Source organism: Echinops telfairi, unplaced genomic scaffold, assembly GCF_000313985.2.
Source record: "Echinops telfairi isolate 266 unplaced genomic scaffold, ASM31398v2 ScPeMD7_443;HRSCAF=831, whole genome shotgun sequence".
NCBI classification, from domain to species: Eukaryota; Metazoa; Chordata; class Mammalia; order Afrosoricida; family Tenrecidae; genus Echinops; species Echinops telfairi.
This window is the reverse complement of record NW_022104341.1, coordinates 58,846,255-58,862,883: the sequence shown is the minus strand read 5'-3', so window position 1 is coordinate 58,862,883 and position 16,629 is coordinate 58,846,255. Positions and strand designations below refer to the sequence as shown.

The following is a 16,629-nucleotide window of genomic DNA, read 5'->3' as shown; positions in this document are numbered from 1 at the left end:
CAGCTTTACCTTCCTCCCACAGAGTGGCTGGTGGATTGGAACACCTATTTAGTGGTCAGCAGCCTAACGCTTAACCCTCAGAGCCACCAGAGGAGAAGAGAGCGAGGAGAAATGGCACTCCGACTCCACTACTCGTGGCTCTATGCTCATTGCCCAGAGCTGTTCAATCAGCTCCAGACCTGCAGACAGACGGACAGAGGCTGACCACGACCTTCCTCCAGCAGACTCAGCCCAGGTGTCTTCCAGAGACAACGTTCGGCAACCCCTGGAATTACTTTGGCTTGAACAGTTAATGACGTCATTTTCCCCCTGACTCGAATAGCACATATGAATATTAAATCTCATCATCCGGCGGATGTTTTCAGGGTAGCACGTTGTTCCTGAAACATTTGGAATATGCACGCTGTATCTTTCATGAGCCTGTGGTATTTATTTATGGCAGGAAGACTGACACCCAGCGTGTGCTTGACGCCCCCACTGGAGGTGTTTATTAGCCCCAAATGATTGTCTGCTTGTCTCTTGTTCAGACTGTGTGCTGTCAGACCCTGTGCTCTCTGCTCCGGGGCTCAGACCCTGGCTCCATGCTTTCCGATGAGGGCATAGTGGAAAAGTGATCGGATTTTGATGGGACTCAGTTTCCTCATCTATAGCCTGGGGACCCTAATGATGGCAACCGGAGGATGGGCATGTTTCATAAAGGTCCCGGTTTTACGCTCAGTGCCTGCACACGCTAGGTTCTCAATGTTCGTTCACTGTGCTCCTCTGGGGCGCCCACGTGACCAGAGTGTTCTGCTTTCTCTTTAAGCTTTGACGTGGAAAATGGCCCTTCCCCAGGTCGGAGCCCGTTGGACCCCCAAGCGAGCTCGTCTTCTGGGCTGGTGCTTCATGCCACCTTTCCCGGCCACAGCCAGCGCAGAGAGTCCTTTCTCTACAGATCAGACAGCGACTATGACTTGTCCCCAAAGGCGATGTCACGGAACTCCTCACTTCCGAGCGAACAGTGAGTACAAGCCCTGTCTGGCTCCGAGTCTCACACGTCCTTCGTCTTTAACCCTGTCACAGCAGCAGCAACCAACACAAATGCTCTGCTCCCACCCCGGGCGCGCGGGAGGGGGCATGAACAATAGCAGAGCGTGCTGTTGTGACGACAACCCTGGTAGGGACAGCCATGCTCTGTAACATCAGGGGCCTCTAGTCAGTTCTCCCAGCTTACTAACCTTCTCCAGGCAGAAGGTGCCCATCCGGACCCAGTTTACACTGTAGGCTGGCACTTTGTCTCTCTGCCTTTGACCTCGCTTTCTCAAGTGCTTGCTTATTTAGAGCACGAGAACCTGTGTGGGACTGCAGGAGAAGAGAGGGGGTTCCGGGGTGCTGCCCTGCATCCTCTCTCCGTAGCCTTTCCTTGGGGCCATTGTCATTGCACCCATGCCTGTTGCTCTTGGGACCCCAGCACAATACCCACTCGTTGCCTGGCTCCTTGAGGAGACACCACACACGCCACCATTCTATTAGACACAGCTGATGTTTTCGTTTTGCTGCTTTTAATTGTAGATCTCTAATCTTTATTTAAAGAACAACGGCTGGGTTGTGTTACATGTTGATTAAATTTCTGAAACCAAATAAAATTGGGTGTTGGAATTTATGCCTGAAAGGTTTCTGGGCACATATAATTGTTTTTAACATCATATGTTATAAAAATATCAGTAGTTCCCTAAAGTCCCCAGCCTGGAAAATTCCACTGGGCTCTCCTGTTATTGGAAAGGAAGAAGAAGAAGAAGAAAAAACCACCCTGTTTATCAAAGTAAGAGAGAGCCTTCTAAAACTACCAGTAAGACAATAGCCCCAGGGCATTCCTGCCAGCAAATGCCAGTAGAAGCATCCCTATCTTGAAATATCTCAACTGTTGGGTGAAGCAAAATTCGTTTGTCCACTTGATTGGCAAATATTTTTGGAATCTCTCCTATGTACCTTGCAAGGCTCTGGGAATAATAGAAGTGGAAAAAGCACGAATGAGCCAAATGTCCATCCTGTTTTCAGGAAGGTTACAGTTGAATCAGAAAGAAAAGACACATATGCTCTACTCAAGTGGAAAGAAAGCAGTATTAAATGAGCACTTACCCTGGGGCCAGGCACATTTACACGTGTTATCTTTTCCAGTCTTGACAACAACCCCGTCAAGGGTGTACCATTATTATTTTCACCCGTAGATGATGAATAAGAACCTGGGTGGCATACTGGGTTCTGACAACTATGGGCTACTCCTGCACAGTCAGCTGTTCCAATCCACCAGCCGCTCCGAGGGAGAAAGATGAGACTTCCTGTTTCTGTAAAGATTTACAGACTCGGAAACCCACAGGAGCAGTTTCCCCTGTCCTCAAGGTCACTGTGAGTCAGAATGGATTCCCCGGAAGTGAGTTTGGCTTATACCTGATGAACATGGGACTCCACGGATTGAGAAACTCCTCTCCCACAACTAGGAGGTGAAGCGGCCCTATTCAACATATTTGGACTATTCCCACCCCTGTTCCTCTAACAACCAAGCGGCATCTTTCCTGTTAGTGCCGTAGCTTTGTTGAGTTCATTCCGACTCATGGCCACCGCAACTGCACAGAGTAGAGCTGAGCCACCGGCCGCGAAAGCTGCAATCTTTCAGAAGCAGATTGCCAGCCTTGTCTTTCAAGAGCCTGTGAATTGGTTCCAATCTCCAGCTTCACATTTGCCTCCAAGCACCTGACCATTTGTGCCACACAAGGACCTATCTTAAAAAATAAAAACCAAAGCCATCGCTATCCCGTCTAGACTGGCTCAGAGGAAGGCAGAGGGGTATTGTCTGGGGCTGGAGCCGAGGAGCACTTTGTGGTGGGTCATGGAGAACAGCGGCAGGCTCTGACTCGGGTTTGAATGGAGAAGCTTTGACGGTGAGTGTGCTAGAGCGGCCGTCTTTCACCAGGATAAAAATCTTTCCAGACTTATTTGGGAAGTCTGGGATAATACAAAAGGTTTATTCATTTACCACTAGCTGAGAGGTTAGTGGTTCAAAACTCCCGGAGGTGTCTTGGAAGACAGGCTTCTACTTCTGAAAGTTTCCAGACTTGAAAAGCCTGTGGAGTCGCCCTGTCCTGCATACATGGAGTCTGTACGAGTTGAATCCATTTGTGGCAGTGAAAAGCAGACTTCATTGGGGGAGAGCATAGAAAAATGTGAACATTTCCGTTATTATCAAAACCCTAAATGAAGAGGAGTACCCAAAACTAGTGGAACTGAATATATTTATTGGAAGTATATAACCTAACCAAGGCTCCCTGCCCAGCACATCTAGAAATCCACTCTCTGACTATCAGTCATTGAGAAAGAGCAAGAGACCATAGGAGGATAATTGGTCCTACGATCAGACTCCCTAAATAGTGAGGGTTTGTTTTTTATAGGTGGAATATCCTGAAAGTTAGAACTATTCATAAAATTTCTTTGGAAACCTCATGTTTCTGTATTTGGGGGTGGGCCAGGGTATATGGGCAGAGACCAAGCATTTCATGTTTTTTAAACTATGGCATCCTGGGCACGCCCGATGGGGGAATTGCCATGGGTCAGACATCCTAGGTCATCTGTAGGCTGCAGCGAGGTCCCACTGAACAGATCCAGCTCAGGCTGGCCCCCACGGGGTTACTTTTCTGCAAAACAACATTGAAAGAAAAAAACAGCAAAAGAATTTAGAGGAAGTGAGCCTTCTCACCTCATTTCTCTCCCCCCAGCCTCTTCTGGTTTTATGTAGATGTGATTTGAATCAGGTATGTATCTGGACGGTTCTGAAGAGGGGGATGGGGGAAAGTGGGACCCGTGTCCTGTTGCGAGTCTCCCACTTTGTAACCATGCTAAGCCTGTTCCAGCGAGGCACTGGTCGCTACCCACCAACCCCAAGAATCCTTGCTGCTACTGCTGTTCAGTGTAGTGGAGAGGAGGCAACTCACAGAGACCCCGTGTTCACCAGATCGAAACACTGCTCAGTCCTGAGCCATCCTCATGACGGTTCATAAGTTTGTCCCATTGTGACAGCCAGTGTGTCGACCCATCTTGTTGAGGGCCTTCCTCTGTTGGGCTGCCCCTCTCATCAGAAAAGCATGATGTCCTCTGGGGACTGGTCTGTCCTATTCACACGTCCAAAGTCAGCCAGAGGAAGGGTCGCCCTCCTCACCTCTAAGGAGCCTCCTCACATGCTGTATTTCTCCTGGCACGTATGTATGTTTGTTCTTTTGCCCGTCCCTGGTCCTTTCAACATTCTTCTCCAGCACCATAATTCTAATGCGTTGATTCTACTTCGGCCTTCTTCACTCAATGTCCAATTCTCACATGCGTACGAGGCCACTGAAAAGACCACGACTTGGGTCAGGCACACCTTTGTCCTCAAAGTCACCTTCTTGCTTTTCAACCCTTTGGAATGGCCTTGAGCAGCAGACAAACCTAATGCAACGCACCGCTCGATCGCCTCTGAAAAATCCGATTTGGTGAGGAATCATTTGCATAATAAAATGTCTACTGTTAAAGTGTGTAGCTCATGAGTTTGACAAATATATACAGTTGACCTCTCACTCTTTCAATTAACAATAGGGGCGTTTCTATCACTCCCCAGCATCCTTTTTTGCCTTGCGGCAGTCAAGAATTTCTATGTATTCCAACTCTGGCCTCCACTGATCTGCTTTCTGTCCTGATAGGTTTCCTTTTTCCTGAAGCCATAGAAACCTTAACGAAAACATCAAAACGTGAAGCTGCTCTTTCTTAACATGCCCTGCATCCAGGTCTATAAGCTGCTGTTTTAACTTGTATTTAACTTTTCATTGTGAAGTAGGTGAAGGCTTTCGGGAAGCGCATCAGTTTTAGATTCACCAATGAACACACATTTTCTCTCAGCGCGTCCTCTGCAGTCCCTTCAACGTACCACCACTCTCTCCGGGGCCCTCCTTCCCTTTGTCCTGAGGGCAATGCTACCCTTTTGATTTTCTTCGTTTTTTCTAAACCGTTCGCATATCATACAATTCAATAGTTCAATCACATCGAGACTGCTGCTTCCATAAATAGTGATTGTGGATCCGAGGAAAATTCTACTCATTTTCCTCTTGGAGAGCAGCTGGTCGTTTTGAATTGCTGAGTTTGTGATTACACATTGGACTGTTAACTGCAAGGTCAGTGGTTCAAAATCACCAGCTGCTCCACGTGAGAGAGATGAGGCTTTCTACTCCCGTGAATAGTTACCGTTTCAGAAAACCATGGGGGAGTTCCATCCTCTCCTGGAGGGTTGCCATGCGTCAGAGCCAACTTGATGGCAGTGAATATTTTAAATTTCTCTGAAGTGGGAAGCCCAATTGTCCTTGATAGTTTGTTCTTAATCTGGAAGCTCTGCTGACAACAGTTCACTTTGGGTGGTCCTGCTGGTGTTTGAGATACCAGCAACAGAGCTTCCGGTATCACAGCGACACACACGTCCCCTCCGTTGACAAACTGATGGGCAAGTGGCAGGAGATCTATTGCTAAAACGAAGAGAAAGGAGCTATATGTTTCTTATACCGCCTGTGTGATTAAAAAAAAATTCAGGAAACTCTCTGTCAAAGAAAAACTGCTTGTCAGCAAAGCCAGAGTCAGGGTCTGCCGGAGAACTGCCTGGCGAAGCCGTGAAAGGAGCCAGAGATAAGGACAAGAGCAGAGGCCTGATTACAGCATCTTCCCCGGGCCCACGGCTCCTATGAAAGTCCTTTCCCTCTCCCTCTCCCCTCCAGGAGACAGATACCCCATCTCTTCTGTCTCCCTTTAAATACAGTTGTGCAACCACACCCCTGTCTCGAAATAAATGGTACCTTGGAGACAGGTAACTCTGAACTACTGCTCTGTGAGAACAGCTTCAGAGTTGGTTATAGAAATGGATACACTTTCCACCCAGACCCTGGGGTTCCTGCCTCAAGGCTAGCCAGAAGGGGTAATTCACCAAAAGAACCCAGTCCCTAAGGCACAAGTATCTCAACGGAGCTGCTCCCTGGGGTATTGTCTGACTTGAAGGAGGCTTTAAGAAAACAGTGTCTTAATGGCTCACTGGGCAAAGAGATGCTGAAGGGCAGGTAGGTGCCTGAGTAGTTCCCAAGAAATCCAGGCACCTAGAAATGTAGATGCTAGGAGAATTCCAACAGCTCATCCATACCTAGGGCTCTATGACAGAAATGCCATGACGGAGTGACTTTAGGAGCTCTGTTGGCATAGTGGTCACTCGTCAGACTTTGACCTATAAGATCAGCAGTTTGAAACCACTGGCAGCTTCGCAGGAGAAAAGCTGGCTTTCTGTTCTAGTAGAGCGAGCCTCAGAGACTCACAAGGCAGTTCTACCCTGCCCTTTAGAGTCACTATAAATTGGGTCAACTCTATGGCAGAAAACTTAGTTTTGATTTTGGAGGCAGAAAAAAAATTATTGTTCTTCTCACTCTTTTGGAAGCTAGGAGTCCATATTCCAGGATCCATCTCTAAGTGAACCCTCTCGCTTTCTGTCTGCTCCTGGGGATGGCCCTCCTCCTGTTAGCGCCGGGATGATCTCTGCGTGGCCTGGCATTTCTCTGTCCCCGTCGGAATGTGCTCTCAAAGGGATTGATTTCCAGCCCATCCTACCTTAACACTGCCTCAGTAGTATCCCAAAAAGAATCCATGCCCCAAGGACAGTCGAAGGTATAGGAGTCAGGAGTTAAAATACATATCTTTGAGGGGCACACACACAAAAGGTAGTTCAGACATAATTAGAGCTTCATTCACATGCGATTTAACGGGTACAAGCCTAGCTTTGGGAAGCAGTTACCAGTTCGCCCAAACTCCTGCCACGTGGCATGAGGTGTCTGGAGTTAACCAGAGGTTTCGCAGAAGACTCACCCAACGTTGCAGATTCAGCCTCAGTGATTTGTCCTTTTGAGTCCAAAGGTTATAGAAATTTTGCCCTTGCAGAGAACTTAAAGATCACAGATGGACTCACTGAGTCTAAAACTGTTGAAACAGAGGATTTGAGAAAGGAGTGACCTGACCAAAAATCCAGAACTAGAGTCTATTCTGAGTGCCTCTGCAACTCATGCTTCTGATCCTTGCAGGTTAACTTTTTTACAATTGTGCATATCGATAAAAATTGCCTTCTCACTTTGGGACATACACAGCACTGACTTTGAATTTAAGTAAGCCTGGATGCATATCTGTAAGCTATAAAGTAGCATTCTCATTTTTTTCAAATAAACATTTTGGTAAATTTTAAAAATGAAAGAAGGGCATCCTTTAAAACAAGTAACAGCATTTCTGAAGTAGACAGAGTACAAAGCATAAACCATCCTGTGAAACATATACCATTTATATCAAATATACTTGATACAGCTAATGGGATACATACTATGCATATTCAATGAATTATGAAAGTACTTTAAGTAGAATATAAAAACATATCACATAAATGTTAGCTTATATTTCTATTTATAGAACATAAAATAAATTAAATGGCTTAGGGGTATAGTGCTAGGAACTGTGATGACTGTAAGTTTGACACAAGGCTTAGGATCCACTTGGTACTGTTTGAGCAGCCCATCAATTAACAGGTCTTCTATTTCAATTTCCTTTTTGGTTGTGAAATTTTATTTCTTTTGATTGTTCCCCCTAAAAACCACTTGTCTGCATATGGTTTCCCAGTGGGGCTGCGACCAGATAAAAGCATGAATCTTTCTTGCCTGTGATTCTGCAGGCGAATAATCAAATCTAACAGTATGATTCCAACTTCCGTTGTGGCCAATAAAATTGGTCTCACCAACACAGACAGTGGGAAAATGTTTGTCAATGACATATAAGACAGAGAACTGCTCTATATAATGTATAGAAGACTTAAACATCTCAATAAGAAATTTTTTTTAATCTAATTAAAAAATCGGCAGACCCCATGAACAGATACTTCATCCAGGAAGACATTTATGTGGCCAGCAAACATATGGAGACCTGCTGCTCATCTGTAGCCATTAAGATATGCAAATTAAAACCCAAAATGGCATATCACTTTGACCCAGCATTAATAGCAAAGTTCAAAACAAAACCCACAAAATAACAAATTCCAGTTAGGATATAGACTATCCAAAACCCTCATACACCGCTGGTGGGTCTGTAAAATGGTGCAACCACTGTGGAGAACAACATGGCGCTTCTTCAAAGACTCAGGACTAGAAATATCTGACTAGCAGTCCCTCTACTTGGTATATGTTTTAGAGACATAAGAATCACCACACAAATAGATACACAAACACCATGTTCATTGCAGCAATGTTCATAATAACAAAGGGATGGAAACAATGTACCTTCCCATCAATGGAAGAATGGTTAAATAAACTTTGATACATACACAAAATGGAATACTACACAGCACTAAAGAATAAGGATGACTACGTGAAATATCTCATAACCTGGATGAGCCAGGAGGGCATCATGCTGTGCATAATTAGTCAATGACAAAATGAAAAGTATTACATGAGCTCACTGTTGTAAAAAATCAAGAAACCAATAAAAGGGGGTGGGAATTTACGGTTTACCAGGGTGGGAAGGGAAGGGAGAGAAAGTCACTGGCTAAAGTTGTTAAAGTTGGGTGAAGGAGAAGCAATATACAGCCTCGGCCTGGTTGGCACAGGTGATAAATGGAGAGGAAGATACTAGGCGGTGTGTAAGAGTTAAAGATAGCAGAAGTAATACTGTCAGATGCACAACCCTGCAATAAAAGTGATCTATGAGCAGATGCACTCAGCACTGATGGACGATGTCTAAGCTGCTTGGAAGGAAGCAATGCCAAACAGTGCTCCAGGAATTGATAGAATGCCCACTGAAATGCTTCAAAACCACTGATGCACCACCGGAAGCACTCATTATGGGAGGCCAAGAAACCTGGAAGATAGCTACCTAACAAACTGATTGGAAATTATAGAGCAATATTACATGAAAAGAAGATTTTGATGAAGATAAATTTAAAACCAGCACATAGACCTGGAGCTGCCAGAAATCCAAGGCAGATTCAATCGAGGACTTAGAATAAAGAATGCAGTTCCTTATGTCCAATGGAAACAGAGCAGACCAGAGAGATGTTTACTTTTGTTTTGTTGAAAATGCAGAGGCATTCGACTCTGTAAATCATTACAAACTACAGAAAACACTGAGAAAAGTGGAAATCCCAGCAAACATTGGTGTACTCATGTGAAACCTGTACATAGACCAAGAGAGAGTTATCTGAACAGAACAAGGGCATACTGCATGGCTTAAAATCAGGAAAGGTGTGCATCAGAGGTGCATCCTTTCACCATACTTATTCAATCTGTATTCTGAGCAAATAATCTGAGAAACTAGACTATATGAAGAAGCACTAGGCATCAAGATTGGCGGATCGGAGCACTACGTAATAACCTGCAGTGTGCTTATGACACGATCTTGCTTTGCTGAAAGAGTACTGGAGGCACTTGCTGATGATGATCAAACATGGCAAGCTACAGTATGGATTGCAACTCAGGGTAAAGAAACCCAAAGTCCTCACAAATGGACCAAGAGACAGCATCACAATACACAGAGAAACAGTTGAAGCTGTCAAGAATTGGTTTTACTTCGATCCACAATCAATGCTCATGGAAGCAACAGTCAAGAAATCAAATGATATATTACATTGAGCAAATCTGCTGCACCAGATCTATTAAAGAATAAGGATGTCACTTGGAGAACTAATATGCTCTTAACCAAAGCCATATTTTTGATCACTTCATACGCCTACGAAAACTGGATCATAAATAGAGAAGACTGAACAATAATTGGTGCATTTGAATTGTGGGGTTGATGAAGAATACTGAAAGTACTATGCAATACCAGAAGAACACACAAATCTGTTTTGATTGAAATATAGCCAGAGTAATCCAGAGGAGCAGAGATGGTGTTTTGGATGAATAATTTAGACTTGTTGTCAAGAAAGATCAGTCCTGAGAAAAGATCATCCTTCTTGGTAAAGTAGAGGGTCAGAGAAAGAGGAAGAAGACCCAGAATGAGATGGATTAACATAGTGGCTACAGCTTCAGCTCAAGCATAACCATTGCAGGGATGATGCAGGACTAATCAGTGTTCTGTTATGCTGTACATTGATTGGAATTGATGCAATAGCATCTAACAACAACAACAACAACAACATGAATAGATAGGCAGCCTGGAGGGAGAGTATGCCTTTAAAAATATGTGGATTTGACAGAGGATAATTATATGTGAGTATTTCTCTTTGCTGCAAATGCATCCATGAATGGGGTGGAGTATACAGGGAACAAAGTTAATGAAAACTTCTCAGACATAACCAAATACAGTGAGGTCACTGTAGCTCAGGCCGATAGTCTCAGGGGACACCAAGGTCAATTGGCATAAGTAGTTCACAAAGGCAACGTTCTACATCCTACTTTGGTGAGTAGTTACTGAAGTCTTCAAGGCTATGGTATAATTATTGGTATCTCCCTCCATGGAAACAATCAGTCCAATTGATTAATAGGCCACATGGACACCAGTCTACAGGACCCTGAGATCAAAAGAACTAGGTAGTGCCCAACTGCTCTGAAATGGATCACACTATAATGTACCCTGATGCATTATAAAGAGAGAGAAAATTGTGGGCAGGTGCTGGGGGGTGGGGGGGCTCAAGATAATCAGAGAGCAGTCTCACTGGGCAGATGGAGACTGGTGGAATCCTAAAACTGTGGTCCTTAATCACCCTTCAGGATAGAAAATGAATTCCCCTCCATGGCTTAATTCTTAGGCCAACAAAAGGCAAGTCTATAAGGGATAGAATAGCGCTAAATAGGCATGCATACCTTGGAATAATTAACCATTTGAAATCAAAGGGGCAGGATTTACCCAAGGTCAAAATTTAGAGGGATTCAGAGAGATGGAGGAGTAGAAAGTGGATGTAGAATTGATGATCTGCTCTGTGAACCTTCACCCAATTCACAATATAAAGTTTTAAAAACAAATAAACAACAAAAAAAAATGACCATGCCAGCCTCCTGTACTTTATGTTCTCATTGGAAAATCTGACTCCAATATACACACGCATGATGTCCAAGAGGAGTGCAACACGGAAACCAAACAGAACCCTCAGGATTGCCACACCGAGGAAAACACCCGCGCTTCCTTTTGGGATGCAACAGGATTCGTGTTTTCCATTACTCGAAATGTTTACTTCACTTCAGCCTCTCCTTTGTTGCTAACAGCTAAGGCCACTTTCAATTGTCCAATCACATTCTCACTCCTCATACCTTTTTCCCACTATATTTCCACCTTATTTCTTTGCCATGCCTTTTACTTTTCCAGAAGGGTTCAGAGGTGAACTTTTAAAAGCCAGTTTTGCCTCTACAGTTAGGGTTTAATGCAGTAGCAATTGTGTAAAAGTTTCTGTTTCCTGTGTGTGACCTCCTCCCTGGGGGACGGACAACAGAAAAGTGGGTGAAGGGAGACGTCGGACAGGGCAAGATGTGACAAATTAATAACTTATAAATTATCAAGGGCTCATGAGGGAGGGAGGAGCGGGGAGGGAGGGGAAAAATGAGGACCTGATGCCGGGGGTTTAAGTGGAAAGGAAATATTTTGGGAATGAGGAGGGCAATGAATGTACAAATGTGCTTTATACAACTGATGTATGTATGGATTGTGATAAGAGTTGTATGAGCCCCTAATAGAACGATTAAAAAAAATCCTTGACTACTCTGTTTTAGGCGTATGTAAAACAAAACAAACAAACAAACAAAAACCCACCCTCACTGCCCTGAAGTCAATGCGGACACATAGCAACCCTGCAGGGCAGACTAGAACCACCCCCGTGTCTCCTGGACTGCCGTTCTTTGGGGGAGTAGATAGCGTTGTCTCTACCCTGAGAGCTGCTGGGGGTTTCTAACTGCTGACCTGGCAGTGAACAGCCCAGCAAGTAACCACGGTGCCACCGAGGCTCCTGTGTATACGGAACTCCTAAACGGAATAAGGGTCCCTGGTGGTACCTTTGTTACAACACGTAGCTGCTAATTGAAAAGTCAGTGGTTGGAACTCACCCGTGATCCCTGGAAGACAAGACAAGATGATAAGCTCCATTAAGACCACAGCCTTGGAAACTTCCGGAGGCAGCTCTACTCTGTATCTCAGGCTCACGATGAGCAGTCAGACTCCATCACACTCCAACAGGGACTATCCTGCAGCCCCATCCAGCGCCTTTCCCTACCTGCCATCACACTTCTTTCTAGATCCCTAAGTGAAAGGTAAGACAAACAGGAAGATGCTTGGGAATTAAACAGAGACCGTTTCTCTCTTTAATTCAATTCACTCTGCAGAGTAATCATTTGGGGAAATGGCTTCAGCATTGCTTTAGCTTATCTCCAGACGCTTGTGGAGAGCCGGGTTTCCCAGCACAGCCATGCCAAATTGAAGCCTCAGAGAAGTGGCACTTCAAGCTCCACTTCTGGTTGTACCGAGAGATACAAATTCCTAAGCTGACATACCTGTAGTAATTTTATAGTCAAGTGAAATATTACTTTTTTAAAAAACCCAGTATTTTGATTAAACCCATCAGAGTTACTAGCACGATGGCCCTAAGATATGTATCTTATACTCCCTAAATACAAGCTAGAATTTATTGAGCACTGTCTCTGTGTTATATCCGACATCAAGTTCTTTGTATAACGTAATTAACATTCATAGCTGCAATGAGATACAAACTGTAAGTTTTCTTGATTTAAAGATCAGGAATTAGAAGTACCAAGAAATTAAGTGACTTGTAGGTAAAATGGGGAACCAAGATTTGAACTTGGAGATTTATAGTCATAAACTTCCAGTGTATAAACAACTTTAATAGCCACGTATAGACAACTTTTAAATAAAGATGAAAAAGAAAAACAACAATACGCATTTCTATTCTGCTTTTCCAACTGTCATGAGGATCAACTTCATTCTTTAGAGACAAATATTTATTTAAACGTAGACTTTACTAACACATGAGGTATTGCCAATGGCTTCAAAACAACGGAAACATTAGTAGCACGATACTGTTGTTAGGTGGACTCTGATGCCTGTGACCCCATGTGAGCGAGGAGAACTACCCGCGAGGGTCTTCTTGGCTATTCTCTTTATGGAAGTAGATCACCCAGCCATTCTCCTGTGGACTCCCTGCTAACAAGATCAACCACTGTTGCACAATGGCTCCTTAATGCTCAATAACCCTGTGCTATCTAATGAACACCTACCGCCCGGGCAGGACTCGCCAGCGCTGCCCCACGGAGTTGCCATGGCGGTAACATCTCTGCAAGCAGACGGTCGCACCTTTCTCCCCAGAGCAGCTGATGGCTTCTACCCACCGAGTTTCCCTGAGCAGCCACGTGTTGATCCACTGCACCACCACCACCCTCTTCATAAGCCCATGAACCGTCGTAATGTCTTCTAAGGAGACAGAGAGAGGTGCCCAAGACTTTAGAGAAGTCTCCTGGGGCAGGGCTAGTTGCCCACAGTGAGGGAGCTCCAGCTCTCCCGAGCACTCAGAGGTAGAGGGTTAGCCAGGCCTAAGGCTGTGCAGGAATGAAGGCCAGGTGCTAACGCTCCAGTGGAGGGAGAGTCCGGTGAGGAGCTGCAGACTGGTTTGGCTGACGCCGAGATTGTGAGGAGGGCCAGTGGGGAAAGTGTAGCTGACAAGGACAGCGGGGCTCTTGTCATAAAGGGCCCACACTCAGGGTTTGGTGTGTGTGCCACAAACAAATACGAGGAACACGACTAACGTTTTAAAGTAGCAAAGTGCCCAGCAGACTAACTTTGGAAACACAGCTCTGGCGGTATGTAGTATGAAGAGTAGCTTTCAGGGTGGACACGCTTTGCGCCGCAGAGCCACTTGGGAAGACCTGCATTGGTAGTGCATGTAGAAGAGGCTGGCGATCTGCATTCAAGCAAAGCCATGGGCATTTCATCAATATTTGCTACGTAGAACCCACAGGACTCGCCGGCTGCTGGCAGGGCGAGTGAGAGGGAGGGCAACTTCGGGGTCCCCGGCCAACAAAATAGGTGGTGGCACCATTCCTGAAGCTCAGGAACATTCATATCATATCAAATAATGTTTATGACTGTGCTTGGTGAACTGTACGATACATTGTGAACATCAGTTCTCCTGATTGCAGTGAGGGCAGGCGTGGAGGTCTGAGCACATTGCTGATGGGTCTTGAGTGCGCGTGCTTTCCTTCCCGACTGTCACTGACTGGTCACAAGTTAACCTGGGTTTGCACTTAGGCAAGCTGTAAGCCTGAGAGCAGTCTGGATCTCATAGGAACTGGCAGCAAGGGAGAGTGTGGGTCTGAAGTCGCCTGTCAGCAAACACAGAAGCTTACACAACAGCTCAGAAGATAGACAGGCAACATTTCATTACAGTAATACGAGCATCTACTACTATTATTGATAAGCAAGTGGCCCTTGAAGTGACCCTGGCTCACGGCAACGCCAAGGATGTCAAAGTTGAACAGTGTTCCACATTTCCCATGGTGCCATTTTAGAAGTAGGTGCCCAGGTCTTTCTCCTGAGACACTTCTAGAATGGGCTCCGTCCTCTCCCTGTTGGTTAATAGGCAAATGCACGGCCATTTGTACCCCCAGTGAATCCCTAATAATAATAGTGATGACAGAATAACTAAAGTGTTTTTCCTCCATTCATCTGTGGTAGCTTGTCTGTTGCTGTGATGCTGGAAGCCATGTTACTAGTATTTCAAACACCAGGAGGGTCAGCCATGGTGGACAGGTTTCAGCAGCGTCCACGTGAAAATGACTACAAAGTAGAATAGGTGCGTGTGTTATACAGGGTCCTCTAGAGAAACAAATCCAGGACACTTATACGATTTGATGATAGATAGATAGATAGATAGATAGATAGATAGATAGATAGATAGATAGACAGACAGTTAGATAGGTACAACATAAGAAATAAACAGCTAATTAGTCCACAGAGCAGTACAAATGGCTCAGTTCAACTCACTTCCGTGAGACAGTTAATACACTGGCAGTCCTTCAACTCATGAGGGCTGCTGGGTACAAGTCAAGGAATCAGACAGCTGAGTCTTCTGTAGAGTAATACAGGCAGTCAACCACAGGTAGCAAACAGCAGGTCAGGTCAGCAACAGTCAGCCAGATGGCAGGGTCCAACAGTCCCCAGCCCAAGTGTGGCCACACCAGCAATGTGGTGAAGCAGGTCTTGAAGGAATCTCAAACTATAGCGACACAGTCGACAGGTTGGGTGTCCCACAGGTAGTGTAGCTCGCGAGTTGAGGCAGAGAAATAGCTAAGGTACGCACATTGCTCTGATCATCAGAAAGCAGGAAACAGAAAGGTGAAGCTCACCAAGCCATTTATCTCTTTGCCCTTCAATTAACTGCAACCTTATTAACCCTACATGTGTGTATTGGCCAGGTTGGCACAATAAACCTACCTATCACAGTGCATTCCTTAGTCATTTAATTAGTCTTTAGAAACCCTGTGAAGAGCCGTCTGGTATAGTTCCAGCAGATGAGCCAGGCAAGTTGGATGACACTCAAACTGTTCCTGGGGCTGAGCTGCTTCCTTCGCATGGAATTGATCTTAATGACAGGATGGAGCATAGTTCTCCAAACCTTCCTTTGCCGATGTGGCACAACTCAAAATTAGAAGCAGCAGGTGGAAACGTCCATCAATAATAAGAGGATAGTGGAATGTGTGAAGTATGAATCCAGGAAAATTGGAAGTGCTTGAAAATGAAACAGAACACGTAATGATCGATATTCTTGTTATTGGTAATCTCAAATGGGCCTGCATCAGGCATTTTGAATTGGGCAATCATAGAGTTCACTGTGCTGGAAATGCAAGTTGAAGAGAAAGGGCGTAACGTCCCTCATCAAAAAGAACACTTAAGATCTATTATGAAGTCCAGTTCTGCCACCGGTACGATATTATTCATGTACATACAAGGATGACTTGACCATGTGACAATTTTTAACACTTATATGCCAACCACAAAAGCCAATAATGAAGAACTGGAAGAATTATAAATTTCTTCAGTTGGAAATTGATCATATGTGCAATCAAGAGGCTCTAATAATAAATGGTGATTGGAATGCAAAAGTTATATATAAAGAGGAAGGGTCAATAGTTGCAAAATATAGTTTTGGTGAAAGAAATATCAGTTGGTATAATTTTACAAGCCTGATAACTTACTCATTTCAAATACCTTTTCCAACAACATAAATGGTGAAATGAGGCCTGCAACCAGTAGAATGCACTGGAACCAAACAGACAACCTCAGTGGACAGAGACGTGGAAAGAAGCTCAATTGTGTCAGTCAAAATAATGCAGGGACTGACTGGAAGAAACCATCAATTGCTCTTATACTAATTCAAGTCAAAGCGGGAGGAAATTAAAACGAGTCCAAACTAGGACCTTCAGCATATCCCCCCTGAATTTGGAAGCCATCTAGCAGCGAACACTAGTGATTGAAGACCGTGTTGTGGGATGACATCAAGAACATTGTACATGAAGAAAGCAACGGGTCGTTTAAAAGACAGGAAATAGAGAAAAGACCAAAACGGATGTGAGA

At 44.7% G+C, this 16,629-nt stretch overlaps 1 protein-coding gene across 2 annotated transcripts in view; it reads left to right on the top strand.

Moving 5' to 3' along the window:
• PDE4B (phosphodiesterase 4B) overlaps positions 1–16,629 on the top strand; it is a 710,248-nt gene that overhangs the window by 515,757 nt on the left and 177,862 nt on the right. For both annotated transcript variants that reach the window (XM_004699361.2, XM_004699362.2), the window contains one exon: positions 806–1,000. In XM_004699361.2, coding sequence (XP_004699418.1) covers positions 806–1,000 — 195 coding nt within the window. The remainder of the gene's footprint in view (positions 1–805; positions 1,001–16,629) is intronic.